General features: G+C 34.2%; 2 protein-coding genes across 2 annotated transcripts in view; one reads left to right on the top strand and one right to left on the bottom strand.

Moving 5' to 3' along the window:
* LOC143076960 (uncharacterized) overlaps nucleotides 1-22,115 on the bottom strand; it is a gene marked incomplete at its 5' end in the record, with an annotated part of 36,821 nt that extends 14,706 nt beyond the window's left edge. The window contains 11 exon segments of the mRNA XM_076252855.1: nucleotides 1,967-2,138; nucleotides 10,032-10,149; nucleotides 10,856-10,998; nucleotides 11,466-11,582; nucleotides 12,332-12,435; nucleotides 12,948-13,092; nucleotides 18,755-18,915; nucleotides 19,647-19,727; nucleotides 20,063-20,151; nucleotides 20,820-20,958; nucleotides 21,941-22,115. Coding sequence (XP_076108970.1) covers nucleotides 1,967-2,138; nucleotides 10,032-10,149; nucleotides 10,856-10,998; nucleotides 11,466-11,582; nucleotides 12,332-12,435; nucleotides 12,948-13,092; nucleotides 18,755-18,915; nucleotides 19,647-19,727; nucleotides 20,063-20,151; nucleotides 20,820-20,958; nucleotides 21,941-22,115 — 1,444 coding nt within the window.
* LOC143074994 (uncharacterized) lies at nucleotides 13,391-14,949 on the top strand. Its single transcript, XM_076250214.1, has one exon. It carries the CDS (start codon nucleotides 13,714-13,716, stop codon nucleotides 14,743-14,745), a length of 1,032 nt encoding a protein of 343 aa, XP_076106329.1. The 5' UTR covers nucleotides 13,391-13,713; the 3' UTR covers nucleotides 14,746-14,949.
* Nucleotides 22,116-24,612: the final 2,497 nt, after the last annotated feature.

Below are 24,612 nucleotides of genomic sequence, written 5' to 3'. Positions count from 1 at the left end.
GCTGTCAGTAGCTGAAAGAACTCTCAGGTCTGTACTTTGTATCACTTTTTTGTTGGGATGTATAAGTACCAATATCTAATAGTATCCATCGAATGAGTTAAACAGACTAGAGCCTGTGTCGCTCACCTTGGTCTATGTGAATATTAAACAAAGGACACAGATGGATTCAAGACAAAATTGTGGTTTGGTGATGGTGATGTGTTTGTAGATCTTACTTTACTGAACTTTCTTGCTGCTTACAATTATCTCTATCTATAATGAACTTGGCCCAGTAGTTACAGTGGAAAATGTTAGTAAAATTTTACAAATTATATGAAAATTGTTAAAAAATTACTATATAAAGGGCAATAACTCCTTAGAAGGTCAATTGACCATTTTGGTCATGTTGACTTCTTTTTAGGTCTTACTTTGCTGTACATTATTGCTGTTTACAGTTTATCTTTATCTATAATAATATTCAAGATAATAACCAAAAACAGCAAAAAGTCCTTAAAATTACCAATTTAGGGGCAGCAACCCAACAAAGGGCTGTCCGATTGGTCTGTAAATTTCAGGGCAGATAGATCTTGACCTATTTAACAATTTTACGCCATGTCAGATTTGCTGTAAATGCTTTGGTTTTTGAGTTATAACCCAAAAACTGCATTTTACCCCTTTGTTCTATTTTTAGCCGTGGCGGCCATCTTGGTTGGTAGGCCGAGTCACCGGACACATTTTTTAAACTAGATACCCCAAAGATAATTGTGGCCAAGTTTGGATTAATTTGGCCCAGTAGTTTCAGATAATCCTTTTTTGTAAAAGATTACTAAGATTTATGAAACATGGTTAAAAATTGACTATAAAGGGCAATAACTACTAAAGGGGTCAACTGACCATTTCGGTCATGTTGACTTATTTGTAAATCTTACTTTGCTGAACATTATTGCTGTTTACAGTTTATCTCTATCTATAATATTATTCAAGATAATAACCAAAAACAGCAAAATTTCCTTAAAATACCAATTCAGGGGCAGCAACCCAACAACAAGTTGTCCAATTCATCTGAAAATTTCAGTGCAGATAGATCTTGACCTGATAAACAATTTTACCCCCGTGTCAGATTTGCTCTAAATGCTTTGGGTTTTTTAGTTATAAGCCAAAAACTGCATTTTATCCCTATGTTCTATTTTTAGACGTGGTGGCCATCTTGGTTAGTTGGCCGGGTCACCGGAAACATTTTTTAAATTAGATACCCCACTGATGATTGTGGCCAAGTTTGGATTAATTTGGCCCAGCAGTTTCAGAGGAGAAGATTTTTGTAAAATTTAACGACGCAGGACGACGGACGCAAAGTGATGGGAAAAGCTCACTTGGTCCTGTGGGCCAGATGAGCTAATAAACTGATTTTTATAGTTTGTTATTATGTTTTCCTGTTACACCACTGTCCCAGATGACACCTTCAAACTAGTAACATATACGTTTTTTTGTTCATTATTTTGTACATAAATAAGCCTTTAGTTTCCTAGTTTGAATTGTTTTAAATGGGTTAGTTTGGTGCTTTTTATAGCTGACTATGTGGTATAGGCTTTGACAATTGCTGAAGGGCATAACGAAATATAGTTGTAAATTCATGTGTCATTTGGTTTGTTGTGGAGAGTTGTCTCTTCGGCAATCATACCACGTCTTCTTATTTTTATATGAATATCATCCAATAACCTTGTTTAAATGAAGCAGGCATAAAAATCATATACTTCTACTAAGTACTTTTTTGTATTAATTGTACTTTCTGATTCCTTTCTTATAAAGCAATCCAGGATTAATCCAAATTACAAATATAACTTTCCCTTGTTAAATGTCTTTTGTTAAGAATTTTGTAAACAAATAGCAAACAATTGGATAATTTTTTTAAAAATATTATTCTGAATGCATGAGTAATTTTAAATGCTGAAACAACAAGGAGATGAGAGAGGATGAGTTTACTACAAACCACCATCATCTATATCTTTATTTAACTGTTGGGAAATACACAGAAAATCTTTGAGGTATTTCACTAGATCCTTCTGTATGTCTCCTGGGCTGGGAAAGTTATGTCTGATTAACTCTATTCCAATCTGTACCATACTTAAAGCAAACAAAGCCATCCATGTTGTAGCGTCAGCCTACAAATAATATGTATATGTCTGATTAACTCTATTCCAATCTGTATCATACTTATAGCAAACAAAGCCATCCATGTTGTAGCGTCAGCCTACAAATAATATTATATATATATATAAATATTTTATTGTTGTGAATATTCTAACAAATTTGATTTGTTTAGAAAGAGTCATATGTTCACCTATATTTTCAAAGGCACACTGAAAACCATTGAAAACAGCAGATACAAGAATGATATTGCACTTTTTTTTTTTTTAAAGAAAAGTGATTTTTTTTTAAAGAAAAGTGATATTCCAGAGTTATTTTTTTGAAAAGTCACATGCCTCACTCAGTCTACCTAAACTTAAATTCAGTCTCATTTTCCTTCTGATGGATAGAAAAGTAAGTGGTAGATTTAGGAGATAACTGTATTGTATTTTAAGCTCCGACGGCATCAATTGGGGATTTGATGGTCGCAAATTAAGTTTACTGGCGACGCGTTAGCGGAGACAGTAAACGGGTATTTGCGACCATCAAATCCCAAATTGATGCCGTCGGAGCTTAAAATACAATATTGTTATCTCCATTCTAATGAAACTGACAGAAAACAACGTTAAAACATGTATTTAAAATCTGTCATCTGCCGTCTGCGCTTGCGCGTACGTCCCATAGCATCAATTGTCAATTGATGCCATGTAAGAAAGTGATGTTATCCAATCAAAATGAACGTTACAAATGTTGTTGCATTAGAATTGTGCTTTGATGATGTCATATATGGTGGCCTCAAGCTGAAATCGTTTACTTTGACTAAATGGATATTGTATAAAATACCTGTTGTTTAATAAACCATGACAGGTTAATAAATAAAGTCATCTATATTTCTTACCTGTTTAATTGTATATCCCTCTGGTGGACAGCCTCTGTCTACAACACTTATATTGTCAGTGATATAATTCATACCTGTTTAATTGTATATCCCTCTGGTGGACAGCCTCTGTCTACAACACTTATATTGTCAGTGATATAGTCCATACCTGTTTAATTGTATATCCCTCTGGTGGACAGCCTCTGTCTACAACACTTATATTGTCAGTGATATAGTTCATACCTGTTTAATTGTATATCCCTCTGGTGGACAGCCTCTGTCTACAACACTTATATTGTCAGTGATATATTCCATACCTGTTTAATTGTATATCCCTCTGGTGGATAGCCTCTGTCTACAACACTTATATTGTCAGTGATATATTCCATACCTGTTTAATTGTATATCCCTCTGGTGGACAGCCTCTGTCTACAACACTTATATTGTCAGTGATATAGTCCATACCTGTTTAATTGTATATCCGTCTGGTGGACAGCCTCTGTCTACAACACTTATATTGTCAGTGATATAGTTCATACCTGTTTAATTGTATATCCCTCTGGTGGACAGCCTCTGTCTACAACACTTATATTGTCAGTGATATAGTTCATACCTGTTTAATTGTATATCCCTCTGGTGGACAGCCTCTGTCTACAACACTTATATTGTCAGTGATATAGTCCATACCTGTTTAATTGTATATCCCTCTGGTGGACAGCCTCTGTCTACAACACTTATATTGTCAGTGATATAGTTCATACCTGTTTAATTGTATATCCCTCTGGTGGACAGCCTCTGTCTACAACACTTATATTGTCAGTGATATAGTCCATACCTGTTTAATTGTATATCCCTCTGGTGGACAGCCTCTGTCTACAACACTTATATTGTCAGTGATATAGTTCATACCTGTTTAATTGTATATCCCTCTGGTGGACAGCCTCTGTCTACAACACTTATATTGTCAGTAATATAGTTCATACCTGTTTAATTGTATATCCCTCTGGTGGACAGCCTCTGTCTACAACACTTATATTGTCAGTGATATAGTCCATACCTGTTTAATTGTATATCCCTCTGGTGGACAGCCTCTGTCTACAACACTTATATTGTCAGTGATATAGTTCATACCTGTTTAATTGTATATCCCTCTGGTGGACAGCCTCTGTCTACAACACTTATATTGTCAGTAATATAGTTCATACCTGTTTAATTGTATATCCCTCTGGTGGACAGCCTCTGTCTACAACACTTATATTGTCAGTGATATAGTCCATACCTGTTTAATTGTATATCCCTCTGGTGGACAGCCTCTGTCTACAACACTTATATTGTCAGTGATATATTCCATACCTGTTTAATTGTATATTCCTCTGGTGGACAGCCTCTGTCTACAACACTTATATTGTCAGTGATATAGTCCATACCTGTTTAATTGTATATCCCTCTGGTGGACAGCCTCTGTCTACAACACTTATATTGTCAGTGATATAGTCCATACCTGTTTAATTGTATATCCCTCTGGTGGACAGCCTCTGTCTACAACACTTATATTGTCAGTAATATAGTTCATACCTGTTTAATTGTATATCCCTCTGGTGGACAGCCTCTGTCTACAACACTTATATTGTCAGTGATATAGTCCATACCTGTTTAATTGTATATCCCTCTGGTGGACAGCCTCTGTCTACAACACTTATATTGTCAGTGATATAATCCATACCTGTTTAATTGTATATCCCTCTGGTGGACAGCCTCTGTCTACAACACTTATATTGTCAGTGATATAATCCATACCTGTTTAATTGTATATCCCTCTGGTGGACAGCCTCTGTCTACAACACTTATATTGTCAGTGATATAGTTCATACCTGTTTAATTGTATATCCCTCTGGTGGACAGCCTCTGTCTACAACACTTATATTGTCAGTGATATAGTTCATACCTGTTTAATTGTATATCCCTCTGGTGGACAGCCTCTGTCTACAACACTTATATTGTCAGTGATATAGTTCATACCTGTTTAATTGTATATCCCTCTGGTGGACAGCCTCTGTCTACAACACTTATATTGTCAGTGATATAGTCCATACCTGTTTAATTGTATATCCCTCTGGTGGACAGCCTCTGTCTACAACACTTATATTGTCAGTGATATAGTTCATACCTGTTTAATTGTATATCCCTCTGGTGGACAGCCTCTGTCTACAACACTTATATTGTCAGTGATATAGTTCATACCTGTTTAATTGTATATCCCTCTGGTGGACAGCCTCTGTCTACAACACTTATATTGTCAGTGATATAGTCCTTACCTGTTTAATTGTATATCCCTCTGGTGGACAGCCTCTGTCTACAACACTTATATTGTCAGTGATATAGTTCATACCTGTTTAATTGTATATCCCTCTGGTGGACAGCCTCTGTCTACAACACTTATATTGTCAGTGATATATTCCATACCTGTTTAATTGTATATCCCTCTGGTAGACAGCCTCTGTCTACAACACTTATATTGTCAGTGATATAGTCCTTACCTGTTTAATTGTATATCCCTCTGGTGGACAGCCTCTGTCTACAACACTTATATTGTCAGTGATATATTCCATACCTGTTTAATTGTATATCCCTCTGGTGGACAGCCTCTGTCTACAACACTTATATTGTCAGTGATATATTCCATACCTGTTTAATTGTATATCCCTCTGGTGGACAGCCTCTGTCTACAACACTTATATTGTCAGTGATATATTCCATACCTGTTTAATTGTATATCCCTCTGGTGGACAGCCTCTGTCTACAACACTTATATTGTCAGTGATATAGTCCATACCTGTTTAATTGTATATCCCTCTGGTGGACAGCCTCTGTCTACAACACTTATATTGTCAGTGATATAGTCCATACCTGTTTAATTGTATATCCCTCTGGTGGACAGCCTCTGTCTACAACACTTATATTGTCAGTGATATAGTCCATACCTGTTTAATTGTATATCCCTCTGGTGGACAGCCTCTGTCTACAACACTTATATTGTCAGTGATATAGTTCATACCTGTTTAATTGTATATCCCTCTGGTGGACAGCCTCTGTCTACAACACTTATATTGTCAGTGATATAGTTCATACCTGTTTAATTGTATATCCCTCTGGTGGACAGCCTCTGTCTACAACACTTATATTGTCAGTGATATAGTTCATACCTGTTTAATTGTATATCCCTCTGGTGGACAGCCTCTGTCTTCAACACTTATATTGTCAGTGATATAGTCCATACCTGTTTAATTGTATATCCCTCTGGTGGACAGCCTCTGTCTACAACACTTATATTGTCAGTGATATAGTCCATACCTGTTTAATTGTATATCCCTCTGGTGGACAGCCTCTGTCTACAACACTTATATTGTCAGTGATATAGTTCATACCTGTTTAATTGTATATCCCTCTGGTGGACAGCCTCTGTCTACTACACTTATATTGTCAGTGATATAGTCCATACCTGTTTAATTGTATATCCCTCTGGTGGACAGCCTCTGTCTACTACACTTATATTGTCAGTGATATAGTCCATACCTGTTTAATTGTATATCCGTCTGGTGGACAGCCTCTGTCTACAACACTTATATTGTCAGTGATATAGTTCATACCTGTTTAATTGTATATCCCTCTGGTGGACAGCCTCTGTCTACAACACTTATATTGTCAGTGATATAGTTCATACCTGTTTAATTGTATATCCCTCTGGTGGACAGCCTCTGTCTACAACACTTATATTGTCAGTGATATAGTCCATACCTGTTTAATTGTATATCCCTCTGGTGGACAGCCTCTGTCTACAACACTTATATTGTCAGTGATATAGTTCATACCTGTTTAATTGTATATCCCTCTGGTGGACAGCCTCTGTCTACAACACTTATATTGTCAGTGATATAGTCCATACCTGTTTAATTGTATATCCCTCTGGTGGACAGCCTCTGTCTACAACACTTATATTGTCAGTGATATAGTTCATACCTGTTTAATTGTATATCCCTCTGGTGGACAGCCTCTGTCTACAACACTTATATTGTCAGTGATATAGTCCATACCTGTTTAATTGTATATCCCTCTGGTGGACAGCCTCTGTCTACAACACTTATATTGTCAGTGGTATAGTCCATACCTGTTTAATTGTATATCCCTCTGGTGGACAGCCTCTGTCTACAACACTTATATTGTCAGTGATATAGTACATACCTGTTTAATTGTATATCCCTCTGGTGGACAGCCTCTGTCTACAACACTTATATTGTCAGTGATATAGTCCATACCTGTTTAATTGTATATCCCTCTGGTGGACAGCCTCTGTCTACAACACTTATATTGTCAGTGATATAGTTCATACCTGTTTAATTGTATATCCCTCTGGTGGACAGCCTCTGTCTACAACACTTATATTGTCAGTGATATAGTCCATACCTGTTTAATTGTATATCCCTCTGGTGGACAGCCTCTGTCTACAACACTTATATTGTCAGTGATATAGTCCTTACCTGTTTAATTGTATATCCCTCTGGTGGACAGCCTCTGTCTACAACACTTATATTGTCAGTGATATAGTTCATACCTGTTTAATTGTATATCCCTCTGGTGGACAGCCTCTGTCTACAACACTTATATTGTCAGTGATATAGTTCATACCTGTTTAATTGTATATCCCTCTGGTGGACAGCCTCTGTCTACAACACTTATATTGTCAGTGATATAGTCCATACCTGTTTAATTGTATATCCCTCTGGTGGACAGCCTCTGTCTACAACACTTATATTGTCAGTGATATAGTTCATACCTGTTTAATTGTATATCCCTCTGGTGGACAGCCTCTGTCTTCAACACTTATATTGTCAGTGATATAGTCCATACCTGTTTAATTGTATATCCCTCTGGTGGACAGCCTCTGTCTACAACACTTATATTGTCAGTGATATAGTCCATACCTGTTTAATTGTATATCCCTCTGGTGGACAGCCTCTGTCTACAACACTTATATTGTCAGTGATATAGTCCATACCTGTTTAATTGTATATTCCTCTGGTGGACAGCCTCTGTCTACAACACTTATATTGTCAGTGATATAGTCCATACCTGTTTAATTGTATATCCTTCTGGTGGACAGCCTCTGTCTACAACACTTATATTGTCAGTGATATAGTTCATACCTGTTTAATTGTATATCCCTCTGGTGGACAGCCTCTGTCTACTACACTTATATTGTCAGTGATATAGTCCATACCTGTTTAATTGTATATCCCTCTGGTGGACAGTCTCTGTCTACTACACTTATATTGTCAGTGATATAGTCCATACCTGTTTAATTGTATATCCCTCTGGTGGACAGCCTCTGTCTACAACACTTATATTGTCAGTGATATAGTTCATACCTGTTTAATTGTATATCCCTCTGGTGGACAGCCTCTGTCTACAACACTTATATTGTCAGTGATATAGTTCATACCTGTTTAATTGTATATCCCTCTGGTGGACAGCCTCTGTCTACAACACTTATATTGTCAGTGATATAGTTCATACCTGTTTAATTGTATATCCCTCTGGTGGACAGCCTCTGTCTACAACACTTATATTGTCAGTGATATAATCCTTACCTGTTTAATTGTATATCCCTCTGGTGGACAGCCTCTGTCTACAACACTTATATTGTCAGTGATATAGTCCATACCTGTTTAATTGTATATCCCTCTGGTGGACAGCCTCTGTCTACAACACTTATATTGTCAGTGATATAGTCCATACCTGTTTCATTGTATATCCCTCTGGTGGACAGCCTCTGTCTACAACACTTATATTGTCAGTGATATAGTTCATACCTGTTTAATTGTATATCCCTCTGGTGGACAGCCTCTGTCTACAACACTTATATTGTCAGTGATATAGTTCATACCTGTTTAATTGTATATCCCTCTGGTAGACAGCCTCTCTCTACAACACTTTTATTGTCAGTGATATAATCCATACCTGTTTAATTGTATATCCCTCTGGTGGACAGCCTCTGTCTACAACACTTATATTGTCAGTGATATAGTTCATACCTGTTTAATTGTATATCCCTCTGGTGGACAGCCTCTGTCTACAACACTTATATTGTCAGTGATATAGTTCATACCTGTTTAATTGTATATCCCTCTGGTGGACAGCCTCTGTCTACAACACTTATATTGTCAGTGATATAGTCCATACCTGTTTAATTGTATATCCCTCTGGTGGACAGCCTCTGTCTACAACACTTATATTGTCAGTGATATAGTCCATACCTGTTTAATTGTATATCCCTCTGGTGGACAGCCTCTGTCTACAACACTTATATTGTCAGTGATACAGTTCATACCTGTTTAATTGTATATCCCTCTGGTGGACAGCCTCTGTCTACAACACTTATATTGTCAGTGATATAGTACATACCTGTTTAATTGTATATCCCTCTGGTGGACAGCCTCTGTCTACAACACTTATATTGTCAGTGATATAGTTCATACCTGTTTAATTGTATATCCCTCTGGTGGACAGCCTCTGTCTACAACACTTATATTGTCAGTGATATAGTTCATACCTGTTTAATTGTATATCCCTCTGGTGGACAGCCTCTGTCTACAACACTTATATTGTCAGTGATATAATCCATACCTGTTTAATTGTATATCCCTCTGGTGGACAGCCTCTGTCTACAACACTTATATTGTCAGTGATATAGTCCATACCTGTTTAATTGTATATCCCTCTGGTGGACAGCCTCTGTCTACAACACTTATATTGTCAGTGATATAGTTCATACCTGTTTAATTGTATATCCCTCTGGTGGACAGCCTCTGTCTACAACACTTATATTGTCAGTGATATAGTCCATACCTGTTTAATTGTATATCCCTCTGGTGGACAGCCTCTGTCTACAACACTTATATTGTCAGTGATATAGTCCATACCTGTTTAATTGTATATCCCTCTGGTGGACAGCCTCTGTCTACAACACTTATATTGTCAGTGATATAGTTCATACCTGTTTAATTGTATATCCCTCTGGTGGACAGCCTCTGTCTACAACACTTATATTGTCTAAGCCTAGAAATCCACCATGGAATATGAATCTGTCACGACACTGGAGATTTGTCATCCACCTGTTAAGATATAGGGAATAAATTATTAAACCAGTTTACTCTTCAAGAGAATACTCATAATAACATAAGCCTCCATGAAATGTGTACCATGTAGCAGGTTATTTTCAATGGGTGTAAATTTTCGCTTACTTTTCACGAATATAACAAAATCACCAAGATAAATTCCACCAATTTAAAAGGGCACATGCAAAGGTATTGATAAATGTATTGTATTACCACCAAAATATTTTGTATACCGTATTCAATGAAAATTATGGAATTTTGAACCAGCGAAAAATAACCCGCTATACAGTATCTACCACTGCACTGAAGGGTTGTCATTTGTATGTCAAGATATAGGGAAAAAGTTATTAAAACAATTTACTCTTCCAGATAAGACTCATAATAACAGAAGCAGTCATGAAAGATATTGTTATAAATAAGGCTGTTAGTTTTCTTGTTTGGACCAGTCACACTCAAATTTGGCAATAGTATATCTCACAGGAAATGAACAGGATAGGCTTTTTAGTATAAAATAGATCAATCTCAAACTTCCCAGGACTTCGTGATTGTGTCATTTTAACATAGTTGTCAAACATTGTATTTTTTAGGCAAAAACCTAGCCATAATGCCCTTACGTTTTTCCTATTTCCATGCAGCAGGATATATCAAAATCAAATATCCACATAAATATGATTATGTAAAGTCAATGTTAAGACATACTAACCAGTTATAATTCTTATGAAGTTTACAGAAAGAGCTGAATAAGAAGTTTAGATCAGTTCCTCCAGTCATTTGGAACACCTTTAGACTTGTCCATGCATGAATAGGTGGATTATTGTCATCATAGTTGAACTCACATCCTGGTAACTGAAAATGAATTTATAATAATATTTTGTATGAAGGGAAATTCCCAGTTATATAGTGCCTCAAGAATGTGCTAAGTCAATTGTTTGGTTGCTGTCACATTGATGTAGACCCCTTTATTATTCATATCAAGGTCACATGATTTCTGTAAGACAACCATGGGTGCCTGTAAATGAATTTAGAAGTTCAAATATATTTGCATTCTATGGTACAGAAACTATATTTGTCTTGTGTTACTGTAAAATTTTAAATCACATAAAAGTCATTTCTAATTGTGAGACTTGAAAGAAATATTGGAGTCAAGAATGGTAAATCCAATTTTCTGCTAAAACAGCACAAATATTGGAGTCAAGAATGGTAAATCCAATTTTCTGCTATAATGGCACAAATATAAAAGGTATATTAACAGAATTTTTAACAAATAGAATACATGATTTTTTGTTAGTATTTAATGAATTATAGGAACATACCTGGCCTTCTGGTGACATGTATCTTTCTGATAACAATAGCAGTAACTGATGCTTGGCAAAGTCAGGATCAAGACGACAAAATGGTATCATCTGAAAACATGTATCCCATGTAGCAAACTGAAATAGAAAAGTAATCACTGAAAAACTGAGATTTAATATCAGGAAACATGTGTCCCATGTGGCAAACTGGTATAGCAAAATAATCACTGAATAATAAACTGAATCAGATTAATCATCCCGAAACATGTGTCAAATGGGGCAAACTGGATTGGAAATGTTATCACTAAGTAACAAACTGAATCAAATTAATTATTAGTAAACATGTGTCTCCTGTAGCAAACTAGAACAGAAAAGTAATCAGTTGATAACAGACTGACTCAGATTAATTATCTGGAGACATGAATCCCATGTGGCAAACTGGAATAGAAAAGTAATCACTGGATAACAAACTGAATCAGATTAATCATCTGAAGACATGTGTCCCATGTAGCAAACTGGAATAGAAAAGTAATAGCTGAATAACAAACTGAATCAGATTAATTATCTGGAAACATGTGTCCCATGTAGCAAACTGGAATAGATGTAACAATGCAATTATATTATAATAAAAGTACTCATATTTCTAAAACTAATTCCTTTAAAAAAAATGCATGTTTTTCCCTTATATTTGGAGTTTAGAGTTGATTGAAGATCTGTAATATTTCATGTTGAATATATTTGAAACATAATTATATTAAAGCAAGTTAGATTTTATGTAGGAAAAAAGAATGTAGGTTGACCTTGATATATCTTTTGACATAGTAATTCTGTTTGATAGTCATGATAGTGCTATTTAAAATTTTCTTAACTTATTGAAAAAGACATACCCATGGGAACTCCCATTTATCTGGCACAGATAGGATATCTTTAGCTTTTAAATGTTTTCTCCATTTTATATTTCTTTCCATTACATCCCAGTTTCCAGGTTTAACTATAATAAATTATATTTCTATCTAAATAAAACAACTTTCTAGGTGAAATAAAAATGATCTAGGTATATGCTAAATAGAATTAAGAAATACCTTCTATATTCTTATTTCGATGACATAATGAAAATGGTAAAATTCTCAATTGTAGATGTCATAAAAGGATGTTTTGATCTTTGTCATGTTTTTGACAAGTTTTGTTTGATATGGTGTCCAATATTTATAGTAATTCCAGCTTAACCTAGTGGAGCAACTGAAGTTCTTTTTGATGGGATTTTTCTTTAAGTTTTGTGTAGAATTTTGTGGCCGGTTGTTTGTGTTTGTTTTTTCTATAATATAAGATTGTTTTGTATGATCTCCCCTATTTTTGTTCTTAAAATTTGTTTTGTTGTGAAACTTCATGTTAAAATTCAGATCTGATTGATTAATTTGAGGACAATATAATTACTATTCTTTATTTTCACTTTTTTCAAATCACCCTTCTGACATTCAATTATTTAAGATAAAATATAAATACCTGTTTTAACTTTATTTTCTGTAGCTTGTCCTCTGTGATACCACTCATCAACATCATAATAATAAAATTGTTTATTCCACAGAAGTCCTGCCCAAGCCCCCTTAGCAACACTCTTTTCTTGGTCTGACCATTGACAATCAAACAGCTACAAAATAAATACGGAAAAGCTACAAACAATTACAGAATAAAAAACTTCGCTGAGCACAGCCTGATACGTCCACAGAGGTTGAACCCTAAACAGTCCGTGCAAGTTTGGACACAATATTCAAGCTTGATACTGTCTGAATATAGATCATGTGATCAAATTTCTGACTCAAGATAAATGTGGTGAAAGATCTAAAAAATTCAAAATGGTTGAAATATTTAGGAGTACCTCTACTTTAGCGGACCCCATAAAAAGTACGGGAAACTATAGTAAGTACTAGTACATGTATATAGGAATTGGTCCCGCCAAAAAGTTAAAAACGAAAATAGGCCAAAAATCAAAAAAAGAAGGTCAAAATCGAACTCCCCAGGTCAAGTTTTGTTTAAAAAACTGTTGTTTTAAACAGTTTTTTAAATGAAAATTACAAAATCTAGTAGAAATACGTCTTGGTAAGTGTACAAAATGTCTACGCTTCCGTAACTCAGGTAGGTATATCACGTGATAAAAATTCCATTATCTGTGACCTCTATGTCATGAATATTCATGAATAAGTGACGTCATAGTCAACCGTAACGTAAAATCAGCTGTGTTTACAAACACTGTTACAATGTAAATACGGAAATGCCGATCAAGTTAAAAGATTTGTTTATTATTTGTGAAAGTGTTGAGAAAATTATTCAGTGGTGTTTTTCACTAGGATTAATTCTAGATTTATCTGGAGAGGTATGTAAAAAGTGTAGCCATGGACATTTCAGTTTAAGAAAAGACAGTTCTTTTTCAAACGACATTTTTTATTGGAAGTGCAGCAACAAAAAATGCAATAAAAAGGTCTCCATCAGAAACGGATCCTGGTTTCAAGGACATAATTTAAGTTTGGAAAAAATATTATTCATCACTTATTTCTGGATTTACAAAATAGACCAAGAATTTGTTAAACATCAACTTTCTATTTGTAATCAAACAATCGTAGCTTGGTACAATTATTGCCGTGAAGTTTGCATAGAAATTTTGGAAATAGACAGTGAAAAAATAGGTGGAGAAAACGTTATCGTAGAAATAGACGAAAGTAAATTTGGAAAAAGAAAATACCATAAAGGGCGTCGAGTTGAAGGACAGTGGGTCTTTGGAGGTATAGAAAGAGACAGCAAAAAAAGTTTTTTTGCATCAGTAGAAAATCGGACAAAAGAAACACTGTTAAAATTAATAAAAGACAACATAAAACCAGGAACCACAATCATCAGCGACTGTTGGAAGGCATATGATTGTCTAGGATCTGAGGGATTTGAACACTTAAAAGTCAACCATTCTGTAAATTTTGTAGACCCTGAAACAGGAGCGCATACAAATTCGATTGAAAGTACTTGGCGAGCACTTAAAAAATCACTTCCAAAATACGGCACAGTAAAATCCCTTTATGACACTTATTTCAGTCAATATTGTGTACGAAAAAAATATATTATTGGCTCTGACAACCCTTTCCTAGCATTTATTAACCTTATTAAAAAAGTGTATAATCCGGAAAAACAAAAACAAGCCCTAATTACGACAGAAACCATCACCGTCAGTGTACCACAACCTGCATCTAAAAATCCAAGAGTACTAAACGAAATAACAAACACACTAAATTCTAGTATGGATGATTTTCAAGCTTAAATGGGTAAGTGCATTATATTTATTTTTAATTGTTCAGTTTCACTAGTTAAAATCACTTTTTAAAAATCATTTACATCGACGTCTTTCGAAGCGGTAAAAAAATGGCCGCTGTTTATATTTCAGCATAGCAACGTAACTCGGGGTTATTGGTCATGCGCATAAATTGTGCATCTTCCTACTTCCGGGGTCCGCTAAAACAGATTCTTCCCAATATTTGTATTAATTTTCAATTGAAGATTTCTTGCTATTGCACAATACTGTGATATTGTGTAACATTGTTCAACTGTCTAATACTGTGCTATTGTGCAATTACGTGCAATTGAAGATGTCTTTCTGTTGCTTATTACTGTGCAATTGAATACTTCTTGGTATTGCGCAATACTATGAAATTTAAGTTTTCTGGATATTTGGTAGTATTTTGCTTTTGCGCAATACTGAGCTTTGAATATTCCTTTCTATTTCGCAATACTGTGCAATTGCAGATTTCTTGCTGTTGCGCATTACTGTGCAATTGATGATTTCTTGTTATTGCGCAATACTGTCCAATTGAAGATTTCTTACCATTGTAAATACTGTACCCAGTACTATATAATTGAAGAATTCCTGCTATTGCACAATTTTTCATAAAATAATTTACACCTCATATTTGGTGTGAATTACTGCCATATCAGTATTATTTGATTTAATATATGAATAAGCAATATAAAGCAAAGGAAAAATGGAAAATTTTAAGAAAATAAAACCAAAAAATTATCAACATCCCCCCCCTTTTTTTTAAACCCCCTTTCAGTAATTACCAACAGACTCAATCCCAGCTTTTCTTTTGTGATATGGTACCTTGTAGTACAATTGCAGACAAATCCATACACTTGACCTCAAGTAATTGTCTGGAAGCTAGAACTAGAGGCTCTCAAGACCTGTGTTGCTCACCTTGGTCTATGTGCATATTAAACAAAGGACACAGATGGATTCATGACGAAATTGTGTTTTGGTGATCGTGATGTGTTTGGTGATAATACTTTACTAAACATTATTGTTGCTACAATTATCTCTATCTATAATGAACATGGCCAAGTTATTACAGTGGAAAATATTTTCTAAAAATTTACAAAAATTTACAAAAATTTATGAAAATTGTTAAAAAATTACTTAAAAGGGCAATAAATCCATAATGGGTCAACTTACAATTTTAGTCATGTTGACTTATATTTGTAGATCTTACTTTGCTGAACATTATTGCTGTTTACAGTTTATCTCTATCTATAATAATATTCAAGATAACCAAAAACTGCAAAATGTCCTTAAGATTACTAATTCGGGGGCAGCAACCCAACAACGGGTTGTCTGATTTGTCTGAAAATTTCAGGACAGATAGATCTTGACCTAATAAACAATTTTACCCCTGTCAGATTTGCTCGAAATGCTTTGGTTTCAGAGTTATAAGCCAAAATCTACATTTTACCCCTATGTTCTATTTTTAACCATGGCGGCCATCTTGGTTGGTTGGCAGGGTCACACCACACATTTTTTAAATAAAATATCCAAATGATGATAGTGGCCAAGTGTGGTTAAATTTGGCCCAATACTTTCAGAGGAGAAGATTTTTCTAAAAGTTAACAGACGACAGATGCCGGACGACAGACGCCAAGTGATGAGAAAAGCTCACATGACCTTTCAGGTCAGGCAGGTGAGCTAAAAATGCTTGTTTTGGCCCCTAATTCCTGAACATTTGGTGCAATTACCACCAAAATTCAATTCCAGCCTTCCCTTTGTGTTGTAATACAAAATGTACCTTGAATTACAATTTCAAAGAGATCGATACACTTAAACAGAAGTTATTGTCTTGAAACTATAAAATTTATTTGTTTTTGGTCCCTTTATGGCCCCTAATTCCAGAACATTTTGGGCAATTACCCCCAAACTCAATCCCAGCCCTCCCTTTGTGATATGGAACCTTGTGGTACAATTTCAGAAAGACTCATTCACTAACACACAAGTTATTGTCCGGAAACTACAAAAATGCTTATTTTGACCCCTTTTGAGCCCCTAATTCCTAAACTGTTGGGACAATAACCCCAAACTTTCTTTTGTGGCTTCAAACCTTGTGTTTAAATTTATTAGAGATCCATTAACTTATACTAAGGTAATTGTCCAGAAAACAAGTGTCTTTGGATGACACGGACAACGACATTCCAATATGACCACAACATTTTTTGGGTGGTTGTATAAAAACTCAAAATGCACCTTCTCTTTCTCAAAAAGATTTTTACAGTGAAGTGTACTACGAGTGAGACAAATAATATCAAAATTAAAGAAACTTCTACCAGCTCTAACTCAAAGTATTGACAATTCTGTGTTAAGGGGTGTCAAATTCAGTTTGACAGCTTCAGATGTGATAAAAATTTGACCTTTATGAACTGGACCAAATAACTACTTAACATAACGATTCAGCACCCAAATTTTTTTAACATGTAATTACATCCCCCTACTTAATATTTCATGCATTTAATATCAAGAAATAAATTGGGAAAGTGTATCAAATAAAACATGCAAGTTATACACTGTTTACACTAGGGACTATATTCGTAGACAATGAAAACGAAAGGACAATAACTGTGTCCTTGGACCATATGTCTGAAATGTAGATTTTGATATTTTCAAGTTTTTTAGACATGTCAGATTTTTACCATTTTTAACGGTTTCAAGATTTAAATATCATTTTTGCATCTCAAACATATGTTCTTTTTTAGCCCTAGGTGGCCATGTTGGTTGGAGGTAGGCAGGATCATCAGACACATTACTTTGGTACTGGCATGAAAATACAGATTTTTTGTGTTATTTAAATTTGCTGTTACAAAATGATAGAAATTATTATAAATTAAGTCATGTATCTCCCTCATGCAAAGCTCTGATTCCTTTCACGGATTTGGCTATACTTTTTGGACCTTTTGGATTATAGCTCTTCATCTTTCATATAAGCTTTGGATTTCAAATATTTTGGCCACGAGCATCACTGAAGAGACATGTATTGTCGAAATGCGCATCTGGTGCAAGAAAAATTGGTACTGTTAATTTCATTACTACCACTGGGTCGATGCCTCTGCTGGTGGACTATTATTCCCCGAGGGTATCCCCAGCCCAGTAGCCAGTACTTCGGTACTGGCATAAAAATACAATTTTTGGTGTAATTAAAATTTTCTGTTACAAAATGATAGAAATTATTATAAATTAAGGAATGTATCTCCCTCATGCAAAGCTCTGATTCCTTTCATGGATTTGGCTATACTTTTTGGACCTTTTGGATTATAGCTCTTCATCTTTTATATAAGCTTTGGATTTCAAATATTTTGGCCACGAGCATCACTGAAGAGACATGTATTGTCGAAATGCTCATCTGGTGCAAGAAAATTGGTACCGTTAATTTTATTAACTATTTACTCAAAGGATGACTGTTTCATTAGTCAAATTGTTACAGGGGGCAAAACAAATAGTAAAAAATAACAGATGTGAAGTGATGAGAAAAATTCACTCTGCCCAAACCAAACAAAATTTCACTCAGATAAAAGTTGAAAAAGCAAGTGCACAGCTTCGTGGCTGTAGAAGAATATGTGCAAATTTTGTTGGGTTCTGTCCATGTCAGGAAAGTCCATGCCTTAGTATGGGGAACCTCAAAAATCAAACTGATAAAAAATTCAGATAGATGAACAACTTTATGGCTGTAGAATACAAGCTGTGAAAACTTGGATGTCTTCTGCAAAACCCTTTTTCAAGGAGTTTTTTTATAATTAAGGTTGTACATAGACTTTCATTTAGTTTTGTAGTAAAAGTGGGACAGTGCATATAATTTTTCTATGAAGTGTTGGGTAACCAGACCCAAGACTACAGTTCTCCAGACAGTGGAGGAAAGATACACAACAACAACATTGGCGCAGAAGATATTGACAAGGACAAACTACAACAAAAGATATGCCCCAGCTAGACAATGACACAATAAATCAAATGTACCTACTGAATTATAAAATGCCTCAGCTTTAATCTTCCATTCTTGTATAACATTAGAACTATTATCAAGGTTAGAATGTTTTCCTACAGGTAATAACTCCCATTCTATAATATCCTGTCCACCAGGTTCTACCTCAAGTGTGTATGCTGCATAGCAACAGTCTGGCTCTGAAAGAAATAAAACTGAGAGACTGAACAATACATAATAACATAGTTATAACAAATAACCATTTATTTTTATTTTCACTCATAAGGACACAGATAAATCACATAAATATGCAAATAAAGTACAAATCATATCCAGTAACAGTAAAGAGTCAACTTTTATACCCTCAAAATAGGAGATCTCATTGAGGGGAAATTGCTGTCATACCTTTAATAGAACCTGGTTTTCTGTGATATTTCTAAAGAAAATTTACAATTGAAATAGTAGGTGTTTGTTTTTATTGACCTTTAAATGCAGATACAAAATCATGCTGGACTTTATGGATGTTATTTTGTTTAGTTATAAATTCATGTTCACCTTGGAAGATATCATCATGGAGGACTATAAAACCATGTGTGTCTTTTGAATAAATTTATAATACTGACAAAAACATCATGTTTGATTGATTGGTGAATGTTTCCTTGATGTCCAGAGACAAATAGTACATACATCGTTCTTTTACAAGTAGAATGTTTTGACATTTCTGCACAAGGCATCAGATTTAACACCTCAATTTTTACTGGACAATGTTGTGTATTTATCATTTCCAGCACAGTCAAAAGGGACCACACTCAAATAATGAAAGAAGGCCTACTGATAAATGCCCTAAGCTGACTTATGGTTGTCATTTGTTCTCTGGTAAATAATTGTCACATTAGCAATCATACCACATTTCCTTATTTTAATATCTTACTTGTATTTGAATGGTTCCTCTTCAATTCTATTTCTGGAGATTGACCTGAGCTTGATTTTGAAAAGTTTATACAGAATTCACCTAAAATACAGAAACACATAAACTTAATTATTATTTAATGTCAATGAAATGGATGTTCTTTGTTGGTGTGCTGTCTCAGTGGTGTTCCATTTTTACTCTTAAAACAGTTTACCATAAACAGATAAATATTTAATTTTGTTCAAACAATTTTTGTATTTTTTTTTTTGTATGAACAATTCTGTTCAATACTGATTCATTTTATCTTGTTGAATGATGAATCTTGCTGATGTGTTAATTGTATAAATTTAAGTTACTGTATCTTGACTCATACCCCACAACACCTCCTACTCATAAAGTTCTGATACATAAAACCTGAATAAATATAATAAACTTACCCAACTGATAACTGACAGAAACAGCTGATTCTCCACCTTTGACCTGAAAACAGGGGACATTACTCATTTGTTTGGTATCATAATCATGTCTGAAAAAAAATAATTATGTGAAGGAATGGACCTTTATATCAGGTTAAACATCAATGCACAATTACATCTTATAAAAAATAATATTTAAAGAAATTTTCTTTTTAATTTCTGAAATCATGAGAACAAATTGTCCCAACCCCAAATTCTTCTTTAAATACCCCCTTTTCCAAAAATATTCTTTCATTCACAATATGGACATAAATTCTTTTTAAATTTCCAATAGAGTTTGTGGCAATAATTATGAAAGTTGTTCAAAATGTTGTGTTTGAATTACCTCCCTTACACTGCTTTTTAATTATGTTTTGTACTAAAGTTATTGTCCATTAACCAGGGCACCCTTGTTTTTTTCCCTTTTTTTTTTAGTTTGAGCCATAACCCCCAAAAGCCAATTTTTACCATTCCTTTGTGGTATGGAAACTTGTGGTATAATTTCAGAGACCCTAATACCTAAACTTTTGGGACTGTAACACCCCAAAAATCAATTCCAGTCGTCCTTTTGTGCTCATAAACCTTGTGTTTAAATTTCTTAGATTTCTATTTACTTAAACTTTAGTTATTTTGCGAAAACCAAATGTCTTCTATGACAATGACAACATGATACCAATATAAGACCGCAAAACAATCAGGTTCAGTGGTCTTTTTGCTGTACTTTGATTGGTTACTCTACCTGAACCAAAACTTTGGAGACAAGTTGAGTGTTTGGACTTCATGACTTATATTTGTTACTGTATATCTACACAGAATGGTGTCATTTTCAGGTTTAATATACTCAACCATAATCTGCCAATGGCCATCATCAAACACACCTGAAAAATACAATACAGGTAAATGAGAAATACATAATCTGCCAATGGCTGTCATCAAACACAACTGAAAAATACAAAACAGGTAAATGAGAAACACATAATCTGCCCATGGCCTTCATCAAACACAACTGAAAAATACAATACAGGTAAATGAGAAACACATAATCTGCCCATGGCCTTCATCAAACACACCTGAAAAATACAAAACAGGTAAATGAGAAACACATAATCTGCCCATGGCCTTCATCAAACACACCTGAAAAATACAAAACAGGTAAATGAGAAACACATAATCTGCCAATGGCCTTCATCAAACACACCTGAAAAATACAATACAGGTTATATGAGAAACACATAATCTGTCAATGGCTGTAATCATACACACCTGAAAAATACAAAACAGGTAAATGAGAAACACATAATCTGCCAATGGCCATCATCAAACACACCTGAAAATACAATCATGGTTATATGAGAAATACATAATCTGCCAATGGCTGTCATCAAATACACCTGAAAAATACAATCATGGTTATATGAGAAACACATAATCTGCAAATGGCTGTCATCAAACACAACGGAAAAATACAAAACAGGTAAATGAGAAACACATAATCTGCTAATGGCCTTCATCAAACACACCTGAAAAATACATAATCTGCCAATGGCTGTCATCAAACACAACGGAAAAATACAATACAGGTAAATGAGAAACACATAATCTGCCAATGGCCATCATCAAACACACCTGAAAATACAATACAGGTATACTCAACCACAATCTGCCAGTGGCCATCACCAAACACACCTGAAAAATACAATACAGGTATTTGAGAAACACATAATACCAAGATAGAAAGAAAAGCAAAATAAACATTTTGTAAAATGTAAAAGTTCATGATTTACTTTGTCCCATAAAATATCCAAAAATAAGAAAAAGTCTATAAAATTATAATGAATCTAAAGTATCCAATAAACATACCAGTGTCCAATACCTCATATTCTGATTGTCTTGGTGATCTCCCCTTGTTCTGCTCTATAAGTTCTGTGTATGGAAATTCTGTCTGAGGATACAAATATAAGGCCTTCATGTATCTGTGGTCAGGTTCATTATCCAAGTAGAAATATAGCTCTTTAACATCCTCTCCATGGTTACCCTAAAAAATAATGACCTAGAGATTAACCTATTGACCTAGAGATTAACCTATTGACCTAGAGATTAACCTATTGACCTAGAGATTAACCTGTCAGAGTGTTTATTGGTTTCCTTTGTTTATGGTTTGCTGTCACATTATTTATATATATGTAAGACTCAGATCGACGTCTGGTCTATAATCGACGTCCGTTCCTCAAATCGACGTCCAAATCTGACGTCACAATGAAATAACATTCCAAATCGACGGCCAATGTTATGCCTATCTAATCGACGTCCATTTTTTGGCTTCTCTAACTGACGTCTAATTTTTAGCTACTCTAATCAATGTCCGTTATGGACTTAGAAAACCAAATTGAACTGAACCGATAGCAGCTGAAAACTTTAAACCTTCAAACATGTTATGTGTGACATATAGGATCTACTAAAAAGAAGAAAAAAAAATATTACATACTAGAACAAGTATGTAAACAGGTTGTGATATTAATACTCATAAAGAATATGTCGGGGTTAAACATGTGTGCGAACACTTAACATAGAAAAGTGGTGTAACAGCACAACATAAGACATAATGCCAATTTTGTTTGCATATACGTTTCGCTCCAGGTGTAAAACTCATGAATTTGTTGAAAAATATCTTACAGAGACCGAAATTTGCTTTCAAAACAATTGGCTCAGTGTACTTCTTTTTGTTTTGTCTATTGTTGAAGACTGAATAATGCTCCTATAAGTCGTTTGGTTTTCTTTGTCGTTGGATTGCTTTCTCGTTATTAATATTAATAGGAATGACACACTATTATGTTGATCTATTGAATTAATTTTTCATCAAGGATGTTACCTATTTCGGGTTGAAAAAATCTATATTGAAAGTATGTACATGTATAAAGGTTTGAAAATTTAGTTGTCATAAGAACCCTACAAGACATGTACATGTATAAGTGTAAATTAAGTCCAGCTATTTATTATTTATTGATATTGGACATCGATTAAAGACGACTATACAATCAATCGGACGTCATTTTCGCAAAACATAACGTCACATTAGACGTCGATTAGAGTATCAAAATATAGGACGTCGATTTGAGAATGTGAAGTCAAATTTAGACGTCGATTTGATAAACGGACGTCGATTTGAGGAGCGGACGTTGATAAGAGGCCGGACGTCGATCTGAGTCTAACATATATATGATAACACTTGATAACAATCACAGATTTTCTTGTAAGAAGTAGTATTTATTATTTTAGCAATCAAGTCTTCAAAAAGATTTTCTAAAGCTGAAACAACTCTTCTTAACAAAGGTAAATTCTACAAATTTAAGTAATGGAAGAAATTTTATATCTGATGTGCAAATCTAAACTGAGCTTAGGAAGAATTTACTAGTGTTGGATAATCGGTTGAAATTACCAATCGATTATCTATTACAATCGGTTGACAGCAAACAACCAACTATCGGTTATAATCGCATCATAATACTTTGCCCTTTTTTCAAATGAAATCATGCATTTAGTCTCATTGTACATGCTTAATGTGTATATTCCATATCATTGCAGAGTTTATATGTTCATATTTGATCTTTTGTTTCCTTTTCATATTCTGTCGTACTAAATTATAATCCTGGTACCTTTGATAACTATTTATTCAGCAGATAAAACAATGCATTAATAAGAATCAAGATTCTTAGTGATCTCATAATTACAACAATAATTACCAACAGTGACACTAACATTTCTAAATTCCAATGGTGTAACTCACAATACAATTTCAATAACATAGCTGTATAAACATTTGAATGCTTCTAATTACGAAAAGATATATAAAGTTTTTAACTTTAAGAAATTTAAGATTAACAACAAAAAAAACAACAATGCATTAAAAATTTTGCATTATAATATCTGAATATATACAGTAAACAAAGGGGATTAAGCCAATGTCTGTTAATTCATGTATAATGCCTTTTTTCAGCTTTTGTGATCATTATTTTTCTGTCAATTGTGTCATTCGTGCGTCTGAACTTATAATTGAAAGAATGCGGAATTATTACATAGTTGAACCATATCCAATTCGTGATTCTTATATTTTTCAATATGGCGGACAAATTTCGGAAAATTTTAAAAAATAAAGGATGTTTGGTCAGCAATTTGGAATGGAATATGTCGTTTTTGATGCTACAAATGGATAAAACATTAATAAAAGACAATTTGCAACACGTTCTAATGAAGCAAAGAAATTATTTTGTCTAAAATCAGAATGATTTTATGTACGCTCTCAAGTAGCAAGTACCGGTATTGAAAGAAAGTATTTCATACAAAGTTATTAAATTTAAATAATATTCCATCAATCTGCAAATATTTATAGTCAATGCATTTGTCAAGTTTATAAAGAAGGAAATTGGTTATGTCTTTAATTATAGGATGTTTGACATTGTAATTATCATCGATCCTGATATGTTTTGTTATTATTTGTTTGTTGGGTCACATCTGTGTATACTACTTTTTAACTA

The sequence above is a fragment of the Mytilus galloprovincialis genome, chromosome 5 (assembly GCF_965363235.1).
Source record: "Mytilus galloprovincialis chromosome 5, xbMytGall1.hap1.1, whole genome shotgun sequence".
NCBI classification, from domain to species: domain Eukaryota; kingdom Metazoa; phylum Mollusca; class Bivalvia; order Mytilida; family Mytilidae; genus Mytilus; species Mytilus galloprovincialis.
The sequence above is the reverse complement of the archived record's forward strand: the minus strand, read 5'-3'. Positions and strand labels throughout refer to the sequence as shown.

Coding starts and splice junctions, on each gene's coding strand:
- LOC143074994 (XM_076250214.1), top strand. CDS start 13,714: ATGCCGATCAAGTTAAAAGATTTGTTTATTATTTGTGAAAGTGTTGAG.